General features: G+C 42.6%; 1 protein-coding gene across 4 annotated transcripts in view; it reads right to left on the reverse strand.

Annotated features, from left to right (window-relative positions):
• Window positions 1–1,265: 1,265 nt before the first annotated feature.
• The window catches only part of ddx31 (DEAD (Asp-Glu-Ala-Asp) box polypeptide 31), a 110,857-nt gene continuing 91,669 nt past the window's right edge, over window positions 1,266–20,453 (reverse strand). For 3 of the 4 annotated variants that reach the window (XM_085965533.1, XM_085965532.1, XM_085965530.1), the window contains one exon: window positions 1,266–1,684. In XM_085965533.1, coding sequence (XP_085821659.1) covers window positions 1,534–1,684 — 151 coding nt within the window. In that variant the 3' untranslated portion in view covers window positions 1,266–1,533. Of the gene's footprint in view, window positions 1,717–20,453 lie in introns of all 4 variants that reach the window. The other variant, XM_085965531.1, reaches the window with a different exon arrangement.

Consider the following 20,453-nt stretch of genomic DNA (forward strand, 5'->3'; position numbering starts at 1 on the left):
TGAAGATTAAGACTTTTTTTTTTGTTTTGACGAGTTGTGAAATTAACCTAATAGCTTTCAAAAGAATGTATAATGTATACAAGCTGGAAATGAAAGAACACACCAGCCCAGCGAGAGAGCGCAGCCCAGTTTGAAAAGCTTCCAAGAAAAACTTACATCAACATTAAAGGTAATAACAGAGCTTTGAAAATCTGAGGTTTAAAACTGGACAACAACTGCAATGGATCAAAACATCTCCAGTTTATTTGTTTTTTTACACTGTCTCAGTCACTGGCAATACTCACATCAATTAAATACATGTTGGTATTAATTTTAAAAAAAGGTATGGAATTGAGTTAAAAATTTCAATGACATAAATTTTGATAAATAGCAATTTTTAAGATGAAATTCACATTTTAAAATTTCCAATTTGTTTATTGTATATAAAAAGACCACCTTGAATTTTAATAAAAGGCAGTCCTATCCGTTCATGCAACCTTCTTTCCGCCTGTTCTTCAATTTCATAACAGACACGGAGTTTTGTCAACATTCTTTCTCTGAAATCAGAACATAATTAAGTACACATGATTGACAGTATTCTAGGTTATGATGTGTCTTTAGGCTGGATTACAGGTATTGTCAAAGGGGACTTCAGGCTGCCTGGGAAGTATTAAGATGGAGGTGAAACACATTGGATGGCTGAGCTGAAATATAGGGAACTAAGACAGGACAATCTGGGATATAAGTCACCATCCGATGTCTAGTTCAAGCCCTTACACTACAGGGCACCCACCTATAAACTAGTGTGAGTTATGGAACATCCATGAAATCAAGATTGTGCAGATCATCCACCAGATTTGATATACCTGAGACTGTGCTATCTGATTACCTGGTAAAAGGATTGGGATGGTTTTAGCTTGTTAGCTTCCTGCATTAGCCAGCTATCTATTATCTAGTGGACGTGGTGAATTTGTGATTCTTTGCTTTAGACGCAGTACTTGGAAGATTGCAACTGTGATTTGTTCCACTTTCATGCACACCCATCTTCCTTGTCTGTTATGGAGCTGCTTGTAGGGACGTTGAACACTGCTCCGCTTATCTTTGGTACCTGGGTTTGTATCCAGAGCAGATAGATGGGATGAATGTCTATTCTCTCAGATGCGTGTCTGCATATCACAATGTGTTCGAATACTAACCGCACATCTTTGGGACCTGGGTTTGCATCTGACTTAGGAGGGGAGCTTCAAAAGCTGCAAAGCATCCTCTGTGAAATTAGTTCAAATCCATTTTAATTCAAGTCCATTTTATTCACCTCCGCACAAATATAAGTGACAAGCAATTTTTTTTAATGTCCTAAAAACAAGCACAATTCCAACAGATACTGACAGTCAGTTTGCCCTGCCCGCCCTTCAGTTCAGTACTGAGATTCAGGGCAGTGATGATTTGGGAATTTGCTGGACCCTGCTCCGTGTTGTTAGCTTCATTTTGACGTCACTTGACCTGGGTTAATAGCATCAAGTTTGACGATGTGTCCCCAGCTGTTTGTAACTCGCTTCAGATGTTTGCAGGCTGCGGTCTGCGGCCTTGTAAAGGTTTCCGCTGCTTCTTTACCTTATAAAACTTTGCTCCAAAGCCATTTGAATATTCAGAATGTAGTATTGAAGCCACTTGTTTCTTAGCAGACAGATTCCCACCCAAGCCAGACCTGAGGAAGGAAGAGAGAAAGGAAGACAAAAACTGAAAGGAGGAATTATTTAATACAAGTATCATGTCTGATTTTAGATATTAAAAGACTAAAAAGACACAAGGCCACTTTTGTGCAGCACAATGTAAACAAATCTGGATTACATGGAGATTCCCTGCATGTCCAGATTCCTTTACAGTAGCATCAATTCAAACTGTCCCAATTTTATACAACCATGATATATACAAACTCCACATCTGGTACAAAAATACACCAGCAAATATTTTAAGTCATAAAATTGTTGGAATGCAGACAGGTATAGCAATATATCATTCACATACCCAGAGCTCCAGTCCTGTTCCCACATTAGATATTTATCTATGACCACCTTAAAGATTAAAGATTAGAGAAAAATTCTGTACTTCTTCTATTTTGCTCCAGAAGAGGAGATGCGAATATTGGTGCAGCAAACTTCTGGGCTGAATTTTCAAATTAAGGAAAGTTTAGGGTGGAACACAAGAATTTGCTTGCATCCATTATTAATATATCTTAAAAATAAATACAGTTGGGAGATCTTTTTTTAAAATGAGAAGGCAGTACCGACATTGGAAAGAAGTGGCGGTATAGAGACTGGATGCGAGAGAACGGAATGGAATAGACACTACAATTTGAAGGTTTTAAAGTAAAAGGTTAATTTTCTTTGTGCTGATGATTCCTCGGTAGACGGATGGACCACGGTTACATGCAGTGTAGGGGACCTCTCCTGTGAGTCATAAAAAGCAGCAAAGCACCCGCTGCTTTTAAAGTTTATTATAGGAGAGCAGTTGCGCGTGAAATGTTACAAACTATGCATTAAGTTTTTTTTAGAATCAGTGTTTCTTCAGAGGGGCTGTTTGTGATCCAAGTCGATCTAGTTTAATGTGCTATGTGGAGTTCACCAGATGCCGAGAGTAACAACTATAAATTACTGCTTCAGAAGACGTTTTAAAAAGCCTATGCTGACCTCGTGCATTTCTAGATGCTGTTTTAATATCTGAGTTAATTGGAATTTTTACACTTTTTAAACTGATGAGGTTCACAACATTGACTTGCATGTTCTATACTCAAGGCAGAATGCTCACTAAAGCAATCCAGTTGCAACTGTGCAAGAACACTTTGTAACACAGCAAGGATCCCACGGCTCCTTAAACATTCTGGTTAGTGATCTGACAAATAAAAGAGGCTAGTACTTAATCAATAGTTACTCTGATCAGCAACAGAGAAAGAATGATGTAGGAAGGGCTTAAGCTCTCTGACCCATCACAGGGAGCCACTAAAGGAAAACAACCCTTCTTAACACACTAAAAGAGATGGGATTCCTTTAGTGCTGACCCCTCTGGGCTGTGTTTCAGAGATCAATATTAGGGGACATGCAACATGGCTGTTACTGAAATAGTGAACATTTGTAAAATGTGGTAAAGGATCCTACACTGACAAGCATCCAGTTTAAGAAGCTGGAGAATATGTCCCCATAAATACCCAGAATGATTGGCTCTTATAGGGTTCCATACCAGCAGGTAAAATTGTTCACCTCTTAAAATTTACACAATACTCTAAAAATTTACAATTCCTGATCAGGGTCTTCTCACATGCCTAATTCTGGCCTCTTGAGCATCCCTGATTTTAATTGCTCAACCATTGGTGGCCCACCTTAGCTGCCCAAGTCCCTAAAGCTCTGGCATTCCCTCCCTAAACCTTTCCACCTCTCTTTCCTCCTTTAAGACACTCCTTAATACAGGTACACTATCCCTTATCCGAAAGCCTTGGGACCAGCTGAGTTTCAGTTTTTGGAATTTTTCGGATTTCAGAAGGTATTATTATAAGACTGGGAAATTTGTATTTAATATAAATTTTAAAAGTTCAGGCTAGCTCTTGCGACTGTTCCGTGTCTCATTCCCCTTCCTGCTTCTCTGGAAAGCCGGATATCGGCTGACTCCTACTAAGCTGGCCCGCAAATCAGGTCGGGGGTTGGGTGGGGGAGAAAAGAATATCGGACGGGCCGCGGTTCAGGTCGGGGGGGGGGGGGGTGGGGGGGGAGAAAAGAATATCGGATGGGCCGCGGTTCGGTTCGGGGGGAGAAAAGAATATCGGACGGGCCGCTGTATTGTTGGGTTCACTCTCCTGGTACCTCCTTCATACTGCCCGGCTCGGCCTGCAAGCTCCTACCCAGGAGGGAACTCTGTGACCCTCTGCCCTGCTCAGCGTAAGTCTTGCGCCACTCTGGTCATGTCGTGTGCACGACTTACGCTGAATGAAAAAACTTTCGGTTTTTAGAGGTTTTCGGTTTTTGGAAGTTCGGATAAAGGATAGTCTACCTGTACTTACCTCTTTGACCAAGCTTTTGGTGATCTGCGCTAATATCTCCTTATGTAGCTCGGTGTCAAATTTGTTTTATAACGCTCCTGTGAAGCGCCTTGGGACGTTTTACTACGTTAAAGGCGCTATATAAATGCAAGTTGTTGTTACTGTGTGAGGCTGAGTCCATGCATTGATTGACACCTGTCCGCCTCAGGCCACACTCGAGACATTTGCTTTCCCCCTGAACTTATATCTTAGAAATACCACTGTCAACAGTCCCCCATGATCACTTGACAGGATGTGTGCTCACAGCGACCAGCTCAATCTTCATGCAATCTGAGGTAGAGTGTTGCACAGAGCACAGCATTCTACCGGCAGTCTGACCAGGGACTGAGGACATCCTGGCCCAGTCAATGGTAACAGCTACAGGAAGCCCTGGGATTAGTACCACCACCTATTTGATTGGGATTTAGGTGGTCTACCTCATATACAACTACTTTCTCTTTTAGTTTTTGTAATTATTTGCATAATAACATAAATCCTGAAAATGCAACTTCCATCCACTATCTCATGCAGGAGTGATGGAAATGTACAGAACAACAGCGCATGAATGCATTTTGTGTACTCTTTCATTCTGAAACAATACATTTGATGTGGTTGAGCAAGAGCTCAATTACAGGCCTGAGCCTGTGTGTTGTTGCTCTTGTATTCTGAGCAATGGCCCAGGTGACAGGCTGGCAAATGATTGGTCGCTTAATCACCTTATTAGAAAGGTTTGGGTCAGTAATTGTTGGGTGAGAGTGAAGAGCAGACAGGCCTCATCAAATTCATACACACACCTGTAATTAGACCGTGGACTTCTCTGATAACCAGGTCATTAGCACCGCATTACAGCCAAGCAAAGGGGGCGGGCGGGGGGAGAATCTTTAAACAGGTAACAAATTATACACCTTATTTGAGTTCTGTATTACAGACAAGTTTTAGTGCAGTCGATGGCACTCTGAGATAAATGAGTCGGATTTGAGGCAACACCACGTTTTTGAAGGTTTCATGAGCTGCCATCAGGATTCCAGTTCAAACCTAAAAAGTGTGGAGCCAGACACCTTCCCTTTTAACCAATGGGAATCCCAGGTCTTCAGGCTTCATTAGGCGAGGCAGCAGGAAGTAAAGTAAATGGGGAATGTGGTACACCGAGGTGGCGGCTCTCCACCTCGACGCTGCTCAGTGCCAGACAAGCCATAGAGGGGCTGACTGACCAACGATTAGCGCATTTACACAGTCAGACATGAATGTGTTGACCAGTAACTGCTACCACACCATAGTTTGCACCAGACACACAGGACAGAGCAAGCTGACCATTAATTATTACTAATTGGTGCAAGGAAGAACGTTCTCCCCATCACACCACCACTTCATTACTGAATTGGTTGGTATTATAATAGAAGGACATTAGAGATGAAACTCTAGAACGAGTCTCCATTAACTATAAACACATTCCAGACAGCTTGTATTATAACCCACTCCCTAATCTAAAGCAAAACAGGACACAGCCTCTAGGGAAATACACTCTCCGTGTATGAAGACAATGATAAACATACTTTGTGACTTATGTTTCCCCCTTCTCCAACATAGCTTCCTGTAGTTAAACTGTTCGCCACGGGCAATCAACTCCAACCATTTCTGTACCTCCCAGGAGATGCATTTAAACAGCCCATGAAAGGCAACTGTGGGCAATTCTGCCCTCTCCACTGATGGTTCATTTAAGAATTGTGACACCCCCCCTCCAGAGGAAGCCACTGGTCTTCAACACTAACCTGCCTGAACGTCAATTAGAAGCTTTAAGGATTGCATTTTCTGCCATCGAGGCTATTGCAATTTGCGAAGGGGGGGGGGGGAAAAAAAAAAGACGTTTTGGGGATACGCACGTGAGAAGGCAGTTATGTGAGGATAATCTATCAAAACGGGAAAGGCTTGGTGGGTTCAACGGCCTTCTCCTGTCCCCAGATAGTCTTATGCCCTCTAGCAGCACAAAGCACTATCTAGGTTTGAACAACAGAGCTTGGGCAGCACAAACCTAGCTTTTAGTTTGCACTTGTGTTGCTTTGGAATCAACACTGCACATGCAGCTGGCCTTCTGAGTGAAATGCATGGAACAAAATCAACTCAGCCAGAACTTTAGCAAAACTATAAAATCATAATGACTATGAAACCCTCACACAACTCTCTCAAGACCCACTGTAGCTCATCATTCAGTTGGCTGCTGCTGTATCAAAACTCCTATTCCGGTTGAACTTTACAATGGCAGATGGCATTTCATGTTAGTGGCATAGGCTCCACTGTATTCGTAGTTGGTAAACTAAAGGTCAACTCAGATACGTACCTTTGTTATGACAAGGTAAATGGCACATGGACATTTCCCACTGCAGTTGGTGAGTGGAAGGGTTAAAATCTACTATCCCACTACACAGTTTCCTAAAAATTCAATTCCAGTTTCATTTTGAAAGTACATGACATCAAATATATGTCTCAGCATGTAATTTGAGCCAATGTGGACTTAGACTGCCCACATTTACCAGGGTGTAACAGTGAGAGGAAAGAGGAATGGAGTAAGTAAATAGAACAATGCAGCCTGGGTTATATTCTGATTTCTTATATCAAAGTGTTACAGGGAGTAGTACAGGGAATCAAGCAGAAATAATCAAATCACATATTACTTTATGGCACTATCATCATTCTGGAAATCCTCCTATGTGGACTTTAGACTTCTGACATAGGTCAGTAATGGCAGGCAATCTACTGAGATACACAGAACTTATTTTCTTAAATCAGATCACTGCAATCACCGTACCTACCTTATCTCCCCCACCTCCTTTACATTTTTGGTTCCAGCTTCCATTCTGAAAGTGGGAACCATATTGAAAAACTATTTCTCCCGACGCTGAAAACTGGCTCCAAATGATCACTAATCGAGACCTAGAGACATTTGTACAACCAGAGCAACACTTAAAAATGTCAGAATAGAAAGAGATGTTGCTGGTAACTCTGACACTGCGACTACACGACAATGAGGTAACTTACTGGTAGCACTCCATAGTTGTAAACCTATTTGTGTCCAGACACTTCCTTTTCAAGTTATGTTGTATTTTCCTCACACTCCTTTGTTTTGGTGGTCCCTTGCTGAGTAGGCACGTGGGCATTTTACTTTAAGAATATAAGAAATAGGAGCAGGAGTCAGCCATACAGCCCTTCAAACCTGCTCAGCCATTTAATAAGATCACGGCTGATCTTCGACCTCAACTCCACTTTCCCACTCGACCCCCACATCCCTTGATTCCCTTAGAGTCCAAATATCTATCGATCTCAGCCTTGACTACACTCAAAGCCTCAGCATCCACAGCCCACTGGGTAGAGAATTCCAACCCTCAGTGAAGAAATTTCTCCTCATCTCAGTCCTAAATGGCCGACTCCTTATCCTGAGACTGTGCCCCCTAGCTCTGGACTCTTCAGCCGGGGAAAACAGCCTCTCAGCATCTACCCTGTCAGGCCCTCTCAGAATCTTACATGTTTCAATGAGATCACCTCTCATTCTCCTAAACTCCAGAGAGCATAGGCCCATTCTACTCAATCGCTTCTCATAGGACAACCCTCTCATCCCAGGAATCAATCTCGTGAACCTTTATTGCACCTCCTCTAGGGCAAGTATATCCTTACTCAGGTAAGGAGACCAAAACTGTACACTGTACTCCAGGTGTGGTCTCAACAAGGCCCTGTACAATTGTCACAAGACTTCCTTACTCTTATACTCCAACCCCTTGCAATAAAGGCCAACATGCCATTTGCCTTCCTAATTGCTTGCTGTACCTGCATGTTAACTTTCTGTGTTTCATGTACAAGGACACCCAAATCCCTCTGAACACCAACATTTAATAGCTTCTCACCATTAGAAAAATAAGCTGTTTTTCTATTCTTCCTACCAAAGTGAATAACCTCACATATCACCAAATTCTACTCCATCTGCCAGCCCTGTACTTTACCTCTAACAATGCTATACTGCAACCAGCCACTAGGATGTGCTCAAGTCCACCCGGAGTGGCTTGTTCCCCGATTCCTCCCTCCCCATCTCATCCTGAAACACCCCAGCTGTCTTTCCAAAGGCACAGGTAAGATCAGTAATTTGATATGTGAATGGTCGGTGTATTTCCATTCTGTGGAGGACCAATTCGTGGAACCACCATTCCACACCCCATACCTACTCAAGGTAGATGGACAAACACAACTGGAAAGCAAATAATGGTACCACACATCTTTATAATTCAAAACACTATATAAGCAAAGTGCTGCCCAACTACTTTAACACCAAGCTGACAATGCCCATAAAACAGACTCACACTATATAATAGCGTGTTCTTTCACTCACGAGAGAGGCCTAAGCAGATCACTCACGGGAGAAGATTCATTGACATTTCATGGAAGCAAAATGTTTCAGTGCACGGTTGGTGAGCTCTCTCCCCAAAGGATTATTTGCCTGCAAAATCCTTTCCCCAAAACCACACTTGATCGAGCAATGACAAGACACCAAGCGCAACGTAATATCCCACACAAATCTCATTAGAATTTTTGTTAAGAACAGAAATAGTCACCAGTCCTCAAAGGGTTAAAGCCAACAGCAAACTGTGTAATCCTGTGGTACACTGCTGTCCCTCGTCATGGAGCATCCCACTGCACTAACGACAGTCAGTGCATTATTACTGAGGATCAAAGCCCCCAAACCCTGTCTCACATGCTCTTTATCAGCTAATCACTCTATTCATCTCTGAATAATCACTCTGCTAAATCCTCTCCCTATCTCCCAGCACATGGGTATTTGATTCCTGATGGCCATCTGCCGGTAAGGGTCAAGCAGCAGAGTACAGCCTCTTGTCCCCAATGGTTTCTCTAGGGAAGTCTGCTCCCTGTCAGCACTTTCTCCTCAGCATTACAGACACATTAGTAGATGGCTGCAAGCAAGTTAAAAGACAATTAGGGAATCATAGTGATCTCACCTTGTGACATCGGTGAAACTGCGTTTAACCCATTAGTTGCCATCATTATAATCAACCGATAGTGATCATTTGTTTTTAATTGTTTATTTACTCTCATGGTAGTTAATTTAAGTAAACACGTTATCAGTAATATAAAGATAGGCAATTTATTGATTCGAGTGGGTAGAAAGGTACTGTCAGACCATTTCTTGCAGTAGGCTTCAATGGTTCGGTAACATGTCTGTGAAATTCTTCTGTTTGCTGTTTTAACAAAGTTGTTCACCCATTTACAGATCCTTTAACCGACGTGTTACAAATGTGGCACAGCAGAATTTCAATCACAGTGTCACTCACCACATTGTTGCAAAACTGTAAGTCCTTAACTCCCTCAGTCTCCCTTTCCCCTACAGTCCAGAGGCTTTTCAAACATAAGCTTTGCACGCTGCATTCACTACTTCTTGGTTTCTCTCATTTCCTCTCCTATTCCTTCTTATCCTGATAGTGTGCTGCCCTATGGATCTTGGGTCTTGGGTCTTTTCCTAGGTCTCTTGATTGAAATAAAATTCTCACAATCTTTCCAGTTCTCACCTCATGGAGGCACTTAATGGATCCCAAATCCATGTAAAAATGGAATACAAAACTAATGTCAGTGTCCATAATAAGATATTACGCTTCTTTATTTAAGTATGAGAGTCAGGAGTTACCCTGAATGCACCAGGAATGACAACAGTAAAACAACTTTCTAGGGTATGCATCATTCTTTTACCACCACTAGATGTCACTAGCACAATCTATAAATATATGCACCAGTGACATCATAGGGCTGAATGTGAATACAGCACATCCTATGTTTAAAAAAACCAAGATTCTCCATATCCACTTTCCAAGGACAAAATGTTAAAATCTGTCAAATAGCTGAAAATTCTTATTCCTGCTTAATATATGAGCATTATCATTGCTTGTTTGTGACTTGAGATGCACTATTTTCCCAGCCAGCCTTAATATCCTGGTGAGAAAAATGTAAAACCGATGGGAGCGCAGAACTTTCTCAATGTGTGGATCCCTCGTCCTTGGGGGAAAAAATAAAATCGAGTCATGGGCCATTACCAAAGCAAAATACAACGGCTGCCTCACTCTGACACGCTTTCACTTTCAAATGGGATTATGGGATAACTGGACAGTACGAGCTGCGGTGTCTGCCATGGCTGTCATCAATACTGCTTTATGACAGACAGGCGAGAGGCACGTTTCCCCAGTGGCTCATGTTGTGGCGTTGGGCACTGCCTCGTCAAAAGGTCGAGGCAAGAACTGCCACAACTTATCCAATGCAGTCGGAAAAAAAAATGTACCTCAAGATTCAAACTTCGGACTCTAGCGCTACAGTTTTGGTGAACTCGGTGCGAACTGCAATTTAAAAAAAAATCACTTTGCCTAAAATTCAACACGAGATATAAAAAGGAATGACGGATTATACCCTAATAAATTTATATTGTTTAGCAGCTGCTGGTAATTGCAATCGGTTTAATTTCTTGCTCAGTGAATAGGAACTCTTCTTATAGTGTGCAACATAAATACTGAGGGCTTGTATTAAACTGATCATAGACACAATGCTATGGCCGCACATACCATCCAAATTTCTTGGCAAAAGAGATTGTACACCAACGATTGTAATGGGAGATACTAGAAGTTTTATCTTTGTACTTACAGCAGGAAAAAGAAGTTGTATTGATACAAAGTCAATAAATCTAGGCCCCTAAACTGCTGCCAACAGTCAAAGCACAACAGACACGAAACTCAAAGAATGGCAGCTACATGAGAGAACGATTCCCCACTGTTTCTGTTGCAAGGATTATAGAATAACCCCTCGGGGATCCCTGCAACAGAGGGTGCACCATTCACAAACAGACAGCAGCATGAGAAGCTAAATACAATCTGATCAGCTGAATGGGAGCCAGTTAGTCGCGTACACTAGGAGCAACCACCCTAAGCCACATTTGTTTTGTTCTCGCCCTCTACTTTTGATCACTGATTTCTCTGTCTTGCAGGCCACTCACCACAGGTTCTTCTCGGGTTTAGACAATCTGGACCACCTACTTCTCCACAATTTATTTCAGCCCCTATTCTATATTCAGCCAGCAGGAGGTGCAACTCAGTTGAGGCAATTTTTACTCTACAGTACGCCTCCTACCAGATTAATCAAGAATCCGTGAAATGCCCCAAAGTGAGGTAGGGAGTCGTGAGGGCCATACAATGCTGACATTTTAAACTCTGCTTGCTGCCTTCATGCTGGGTGACAGTCACGCCACTGCTCATGTTACCAGATAGTTCAACATTAAATGTACATAGACCATTATTAAGGTAGATATTTAATCTGAGGATGTTATAACATGGGAGTGCAGCTGACAAAGAACAATCGCCTGGCTCTACAGATTAGATGACCGTACTGAATCCACTCCTTAGTGTCAGTTCTTTATAATGTTATATGGTATTGCGGCAAAGTGAAGGCCGGAAACTTCCCGACAAGGAAAGAAGGATAAAGAAAAAGGGAGTCTAGCAGCTGGTTCACAAATGCATTGGGAAGGTCACATATCCTCTCTCAGAATGTTACAGAACAGAAAGAAGTGATTTGGCCCATCAAGTCTGCACTGGTGTCTTTCTCCATATAAAATATCTAGTTTAATCCAAATCTCCTGCTCGGTTCCTATTCCCTTTAATAGTCTTCTTATTAAACAATGGGGTCATTTCCCTTTTAAAGTACTAATGGACACTGCCTTCAGCAACAGTTTGTGGCAGAGAATTCCACATTCTCACCACCCTTTGTGAAAAGAAATTTCTCTGATCTCCCCTTTAATTCTTTTTTGATCATCTTAAATTTATGATCTTGTTTTACTGTCTCATTTACCTAATCAGAACCCCTCTAGTCTTGACAACTTTCTCAGTGCCAGTGAAAAAGCCCTAAATTCTCAAGTCTCTCTTCATAACTACCTCTTATCCCTGGTCATATCTGACTGAATATACTCTGCCTCTTTTCCATTGCTTTTATATCATCCCCACAGTAGGGTATCCAAAACTATACACATACTCCAACCGTGGCCAAACAAGTCTTGTACACGTTCAACATTACTTCTTTGCTTTAGTATTCTATGCCTCCAGATACAAAACCAAGGATTCTGTTTGCTTATTTCATGGCCTCATATACTTTCACTGCCACCTTAAAAACCTGTGTACCTGCACAGCCAAGTCCCTCTGCTCCATTAATCCATTTAAAATCTTACCATTTAAGGTGTACCTCCTTTCCATATTCTTACTTCCAAAATGTATTACTTTACAGTTATCTACATTAAACTGCATCTGCCACCTATCTGCCCATCTTGCTAGACTATCTGCGGTCTTCTTCAGTTTCTCACAGTTCTCATCATAATTTGCCATATCCCCCAATTAAATGTCATCAGTAAATTTCAATATTGTTCCCTCAATTCCCAAGTCCAGTTCATTATATGTATATATATATATACACATCAGGCAACGCTGTGCCCAACACAGACTGTGGAACATTATTTACCACATCTCTCCAGTCTGAGAAACTTCCCTTTGTTCCTATCCTTTGCTTTTTGCCCTCCAACATCCATCTATTCATAGAATGATACAACACAGGATGCCATTCGGCCCATTGTGCTTGTGCCGGCTCTTTGGGTGACTTTAATCTACATATAGATTGGGCTAACCAAATTAGTAACAATACTGTGGAGGAGGAATTCCTGGAGTGTATACGGGATGGTTTCCTGGACCAATATGTCAAGGAACCAACTAGAGATCAGGCCATCTTAGACTGGGTATTGTGTAATGAGAAAGGATTAATTAGCAATCTTGTTGTGCGAGGCCCCTTGGGTCGGAGCGATCATAATATGATAGAATTCTTCATTAAGATGGAGAGTGAAATAGTTGACTCAGAGACTAGGGTCCTGAATTTAAATAAAGGAAACTACGATGGTATGAGATGCGAGTTGGGTAGGATTGATTGGGGAATGTCACTCTAAGGGTTGACGGTGGATGGGCAATGGCAAACATTCAAAGATCGCATGAACTACAGAATTTGTTCATCCCAGTTTGGCATAAAAATAAAACAAAAAAGGTGACTCAACCGTGGCTAACAAGGGAAATTAGGGATAGCATAAGATCCAAGGAGAGGACATATAAATTGGCCAGAAAAAGCAGTAAACCTGAGGATTGGGAGCAGTTTAGGATTCAACAAAGGAGGACAAAGGGATTAATTAAGGGGGAAATAGAATGAGAGTAAGCTTGCAGGGAACATAAAAACTGACTGTAAAAGCTTTTATAGATATGTGAAGAGAAAAAGATTGGTGAAGTCAAGCGTAGGTCCCTTGCAGTCAGAATCAGGGGAATTTATAATGGGGAACAAAGAAATGGCAGACCAATTAAATACATACTTTGGTTCTGTCTTCACAAAGGAGGACACAAATAACCTCCCAAAGATGAAAGGGAGGAACTGATAGAAATCAGTATTTGTAGGGAAATGGTGTTAGGGAAATTGATGGGATTGAAGGCCGATAAATCCCTAGGGCCTGATAATCTACATCCTAGGGTACTTAAGGAAGCGGCCCTAGAAATAGTAGATGCATTGCTGGTCATCTTCCAAAATTCGATAGACTCTGGAACAGTACCCATGGATTGGCGGATAGCTAATGTTACCCCATTGTTCAAAAAGGGTGGTAGAGAGAAAACGGGGAATTACAGCCTGACATCGGTAGTGGGGAAAATGCTAGAGTCCATTATAAAGGATGTAATAGCAGAGCACTTGGAAAAAAGTGACTGGATCGGACAAAGTCAACATGGATTTACTAAAGGTAAATCGTGCTTGACTAATCTACTGGAATTTTTTGAGGATGTAACTGGTAAAATAGATAAGGGAGAACCAGTGGATGTAGTGTATTTGGACTTTCAAAAGGCTTTCGAATAAGGTCCCGCATAAGAGATTAGCGTGTAAAATTAAGGCACATGGGATTGGGGGCAAGGTATTGACTTGGCTAGAGAACTGGTTGGCGGACAGAAAGCAAAGAGTTGGAATAAACGGCTCTTTTTCCGAGTGGCAGGCAGTGACTAGTGGGGTACCGCAGGGATCGGTCCTTGGACCCCAGCTATTCACAATATATATTAATGATCTGGACGAGGGAACTAGATGTAATATCTCCAAGTTTGCAGATGACACAAAGCTGGGTGGGCGTGTGTGCTGTGAGGAGGATGTCGCAAAACTCCCGTATGATTTAGACAGGTTGGGTGATTGGGCAGAAGCATGGCAGATGCAATATAACGTGGATAAATGCGAGGTTATCCACTTTGGTGTCAAAAACAGGAAGGCAGATTATTATCTGAATGGCAATAGATTGGGAGAAGGGGAAGTGCAATGAGACCTGGGCGCCCTTGTGCACCAATCGCTGAAAGTAAGCATGCAGGTGCAGCAGGCGGTTAAGAAGGCAAATGGTATGTTGGCCTTCGTAGCGAGAGGATTTGAGTACAGGAACAAGGATGTCTTGCTGCAGTTGTACAGGGCCTTGGTGAGACCACACCTTGAGTATTGTGTGCAGTTTTGGTCACCTTATCTGAGGAAGGATGTTCTTGCCATGGAAGGAGTTCAGCGAAGATTCACCAGGCTGATACCTGGGATGGCAGGAATGACGTATGAGGAGAGATTGGGTCGATTGGGCTTATACTCGCTGGAGTTTAGAAGAATGAGAGGGGATCTCATTGAAACTTATAAAATTCTGACAGGACTGGACAGACTAGATGCAGGAAGGATGTTCCCGATGGTCAGGGAGTCCAGAACCAGGGGTCACAGTCTAAGGATAAGGGGTAGGCCATTTAGGACAAAAATGAGGAGGAATTTCTTCACCCAGAGAGTGGTGAACCTGTGGAATTCTCTACCACAGAAGGCAGTAGAGGCCAATTCATTAAATATATTCAAGAAGGAGTTAGATATATTTCTCAAGGCTAAAGGGATCAAGGGGTATGGGGAGAAAGCAGGGACCAGGTACTGAATTTGGATGATCAGCCATGATCGCATTGAATGGCAGAGCAGGCTCGAGGGGCCGAATGGCCTACTCCTGCTCCTATCTTCTATGTTTCTATGATGCAACACTTACGGTAATAGCATTTATTTAGCACCTTTCGTGGCCTCACGATGTCCTAAAGTGCTTCACAACCAAGGAATTACTTTTGAAATGGAGTCACTGTTTTATAGGTAAGCAGCCAATTTGCGCACAGCAAGGTCCAATAAACAGCAATAAGATAAATGACCAGTTACTCTGTTTTTGGTGGTGTTGATTGAGGGATAAATGTTGACCAGGATGTTGGGAAAACTCCGTTGGTCTTTTTTGAATCGTGCCATGGGATCTTTTGCATCCAATGGAAGAGACAGATGGGAACTTGGTTTAACGTCTCATCCAAAAGATGGCACATCTGATAATGCGGTACTCCATTGAAGTGTCAGACTAGATTGATGTGCTCATGTCCTGGAGTGGGGTTTGAACCCACGATCTTCTGACCCAGAGGTCAGTGCTACCACTGAGCCAGGCTGATACTAATGAGAGAACGCAACTAGCTCAAAGCATAATAATCAAGGTAACAGAAAGAAAGTAAATGTAGTTCAGACTGTATCGAGGTAGGATTAAATATCATTCCATAAAATAATCATGGTTAGCATAATGGGAGACTTAAAAATACCTCATTAAATTTATTTTCCTATTCCTCTTTTAGGTCTTTCAATGCCACGCAAGTTTCCCTGGCTAAAAATTAAGACAAGTGGCTGGGAAACAGCCAACCTCTTTTTGGCACCTCCCTATGGCATATTCAAGAAACACCACAATTAGGCCCATTACCTCTGGGCTGGTAGAGGGGGCGCGGAAGAAGGAGGCAAAATCTGATCCGGATTGCTTATCCTGTGACCCCTTCTGGAAAATGCATGTCAACCTATATCAGCAAAGGACAAGATCAGGCCTGGTTGTGAAGCCCTTTATGTTCAAATATCTGGTCAACACTCATGGTCCAGGCTTGACAACAACAAAAGCACCAATAATTGGCATTTATATAGTGCCTTTAAATGTAAAAAAAAATGTCAAAAAGGTGCTTCGCAGAAGAGCTATTAGGAGGGGTAACCAAAAGCTTGCTCAAAGAGGTGGACTTTAAGGAATGTCAAAGCAGGAGAGGGAGGTGAGAGACGGACGGCTTTAGGGAAGGAATTTCAGAGTGTTGAACCCAGGCTACTGAAGGCTTGGCCAGCAACGGTGAGACGGAGAGGGGAGGGGGGGGGCGGGGGGGAGGGAGAGGTGAAGGGTGCACAGGAGGTCGCAGTCAGGGGAACAAAGACTTCCTCACACACAAAAGATCAGGGGAGCGTGGTGCTGGAGGGCTGTTGTCACCCATGAATCTGTGCAAGTCAGCACCTTCAGGAGAGGTGGGGAAAATCGCAAAAACAAATCATCAAAACAATTCCCATAATGATTTTGATATTTTTCCAAGGTGAAGATCACTAATTCATTTTAAACTTCTAATCGGTGGACAAGTATAAATCAATAGGTCAAACCTGCACAGGCTGCTAAAATCATTTGATCAACCTCATTTCCACACTAGGCTTGTAATGGAGCCCTGTGATGCGGTAAGAACCACACCAAGAAATTACATTAAAAACAAACTGTAAAAGGGTAGAAGAAAAAAAATGTAACAAGTCAAGCTTCCAATTAGTGAACAGCAGGTTTAAAGAGACAGTTACATCAGTCTACTTCTAAGCAACAGTTACCAACAGCTAAGCAATACAGGAAAAGAGCTAATTAGAACTCAAACTTAGTCTGTTTAACAAAAGTCGGATGAGACCCTGGTGTGTCTTCTTCACCAGGGAACCCAACAGAACCAAATGACAACGTAGGTTTCATTCAAAATAAAGAGGCCCAACTTGCCAGCTGACAGGAGCATCCTTATCTAACAGGTGCTCCGTTTACAGAAACCTCTTTTTTGCTTATTGTACTAGGTAACAGCTGTTTACTGCACCAGTTCCCTCCAAGCAATCCCCTGACACACAGAGGGAGACAAGTGAGTGTTTTGAATGGGGTCAAATTTAAATCGTTGTCTATTCTATTAGTCGCAGCACAAGCTGTGATCTGACACATTACTACAGGCATTACAGAGAATAATAAAGGAAGTTATCATCAGTAAACAGACCTTTTAAAAATAGACTCTTTTAATTAACATTACTCCTTTTGACTAGCAGGATAGAGGAGCAATTGGGCTACAAAATGGTTTTGATTTTTTTTTGCTAACAGTGCTCCCCCTACTGAGCTTTTTAAAAGCTCTTATTTCTGTTTTGCACCATGCAGTTACAAGGTGCAGTTAAATGAACATGAAGGATTTGCCAGTGATGCCCACATCATGCGAGCTAATTAAGAAGGCTCGATTGTGAATATGTTTTCCATAGCTCTAAAATAGCCCTAACTAAAGTCACAAAGGACTGTGACCATGATGCATTATCCCTCCTCAACCTTTGACAGGATTGACCACACCGCGCCTCTCCTCGGTTGTCTAGCTCGGTGGGATGGCTTTCGCTTGGTAGCCAGAGTATCTCCAGCAATGGCCTCTTGTCCCACCTCTGCACTGTGACCTCAAGAGTCATCCAAGGATCCATTCTTGGCTTTCCTGTTCCTCATTTGCATGCTGCTCCTTAGCGACACCATCCCTGGACGTGGGTCAACTTGTACACGGATGATACCCAGCTCCATTTTTTCTTTACACCTCTGAAGTGGCTTAGGATAGTATTTTAAGTTAAAGGAGTTATATAAATGTAATTTGTTGTTGTGGACTATTTGACTTTGTGGCCAGATCTGTCATCACTTGATGCCCGGATGTGCGCACTTTCCAGCAGGGCAATGGCTAGTGATCAGGAGTGGGAAGCACGAGACTATTTTTTCCTTTCCCAGCTCAGGACAAGGAGGCAATTGTAGCACTCCATTACTGGCTTGGCTGAGATCAGACCACAGCACTTCCTGGGCTACATGGCTCAGTAACCCAGCAACCCTGCCTTTATTATATAAGCATGTTTTAATTTTCACATTCCCGGATACACAATAAAATTATAAGTGACAATCTAAAAAATAAAAATAACTCACAATCTCTACACTTTGACTGTAGCCAAATTGCCTGACAAAACAAACTATCCCACTAGAACAGACTGTCTATTGAGAATATTGGCTTTCAAACTGGGGTTGTGAAGACACCCCAAATGTTTTGTTAGGTCAGATTTTGGTCCGTCTGGGGCCAGTCGTTCCACACGTCATGGCTCAGTGTTTGTTTGGAAAAAAAAAGTGTTTTCTGCAATGATAGTACGGTTTTCCCTGTGGGTATCTGACAGTTTTCTTTTTAATAAGTTATAGTAGGAAGTCCCTGGGAATGTTTCCATATTTGCAAGGGGGTCCCTCCTACTCAAAAGGTTTGTAAACTACTGTTCTAGAAAAGAACCGACGCGTTAGAACAGATATTACAACAATAAAGCAACAAAAGAAGAAAACCCCATAGCCTCTGTGACCCCCATCCTGCACCATCAATATTAAACATCTTTTGTCTGTGCACAATTCCATTATAGATTCCTACGTGTACATTTACAATGGAGACTGCCTACATAAACTTGTCTCACTGTAATGACACCTTCCTATTAGTGGTGGCGCTATAGCACTTCGGTTATGTGCCTGTGCTGCAGAGAAACTCTCTTCAATCCGCTCAACCTTTTTGCTTCCCAAACGACTGTAAGTTTTGCAAATTAGCTATATTAGTGTAAGTATTTTATACACAAGGACAGAATGTATGGCTTTAAATTGGGGACCAAATGACATCTGCGCACCCTGGCCAAATTATACCCTGCCCTCTAACCACTAAAGGCTACACCTGGCCTTATCTTTGCGCAATGCCATGGAAGACTGATTAGTTTAGATCATAGAAACATAGAAGATAGGAGCAGGAGTAGGCCATTCGGCCCTTCGAGCCTGCTCCGCCATTCAACGAGATCATGGCTGATCATCCAAACCCTAGCACCCGGTCCCTACACCGACAGCCATCCCACCCAAGCCCTATCCCCGTAACCCCACGTATTTAATCCCCCCTAACACTAAGGGCCAATTTTTATCATGGCCAATCAACCTAACCTGCACATCTTTGGACTGTGGGAGGAAACCGGAGCACCCGGAGGAAACCCACGCAAACACGGGGAGAATGTGCAAACTCCACACAGACAGTCACCCAAGGCCAAATTTGAACCCGGGTCCCTGGCGCTGTGAGGCAACAGTGCTAACCACTATGCCACCGTGCTGTCACAGTGCGTCACATTTTGAACAGCCAAGGGTATAATGTACAACTAAAACAAAGAAATCAGCATTCACATTGGTGCACAGGGTGAAACTGGTGCATTTAAGCTGCGTAGAATTGAACATATACCCCTCTGTCCTTCCCTCCTCCCCCACCCCCGCACTTCAACCTGTTGCCTAGAGCCCAAAGAGCATGAAAGCGAGACAGAAGTGAAAGAAGCAAAACAAAAAACCAAGGCAAAATAATAAAGAAAAATCATTCATCAATGTGGTAGCTTTTAGACAGTGAACACTTTACTGGGCGCAAAATGCCAATAACAACATCACGGTTTCAGGAAATCTGTCCAAAATATATTACAAATCTCACATTGTATGTATTTCCTACCCACAAATCCTTACTTTCTGTTGTCATGTTCTTGTCACACTGTCAACTTTTTTCTATCACAAAGTCCGATGTCCCCAGTTATAATGGACACTGCTCATGTAAAGATGTCATGCTGCAATTACATCCTCCCAATAGTGGTGCTGTAGCACCCCAGTTTTGTGCCTTTGAGCTCCACAGTCTGTACTGCAAAGAAATTCCTATGCTCCAACCAACTTGAACATAGAAACATAGAAGATAGGAGCAGGAGTAGGCCATTCGGCCCCTCGAGCCTGCTCCGCCATTCAATGAGATCATGGCTGATCATCCAAATTCAGTACCCCGTTCCTGCCTTCTCCCCATATACCTTGATCCCATTAGCCGTAAAAAATATATCCAACTCCTTCTTGAATATATTTAATGAATTGGCCTCCACTACCTTCTGTGGTGGAGAATTCCACAGGTTCACCACTCTCTGGGTGAAGAAATTCCTCCTCATCTCAGTCCTAAATGGCTTACCCCTTATCCTTAGACTGTGACCCCTAGTTCTGGACTCCCCGGCCATCGGGAACATCCTTCCTGCATCTAGTCTGTCCAGGCCTGACAGAATTTTATAGGTTTCGATGAGATCCCCTCTCAATCTTCTAAACTCCAGTGAGTACAAGCCCAATCGACCCAATCTCTCCTCGTACGTCATTCCTGCCATCCCAGGT

Source organism: Somniosus microcephalus, chromosome 23 (genome assembly GCF_052327205.1).
Source record: "Somniosus microcephalus isolate GS21.2 chromosome 23, FLI_Smic_1.0, whole genome shotgun sequence".
Classification (NCBI taxonomy): Eukaryota; Metazoa; Chordata; class Chondrichthyes; order Squaliformes; family Somniosidae; genus Somniosus; species Somniosus microcephalus.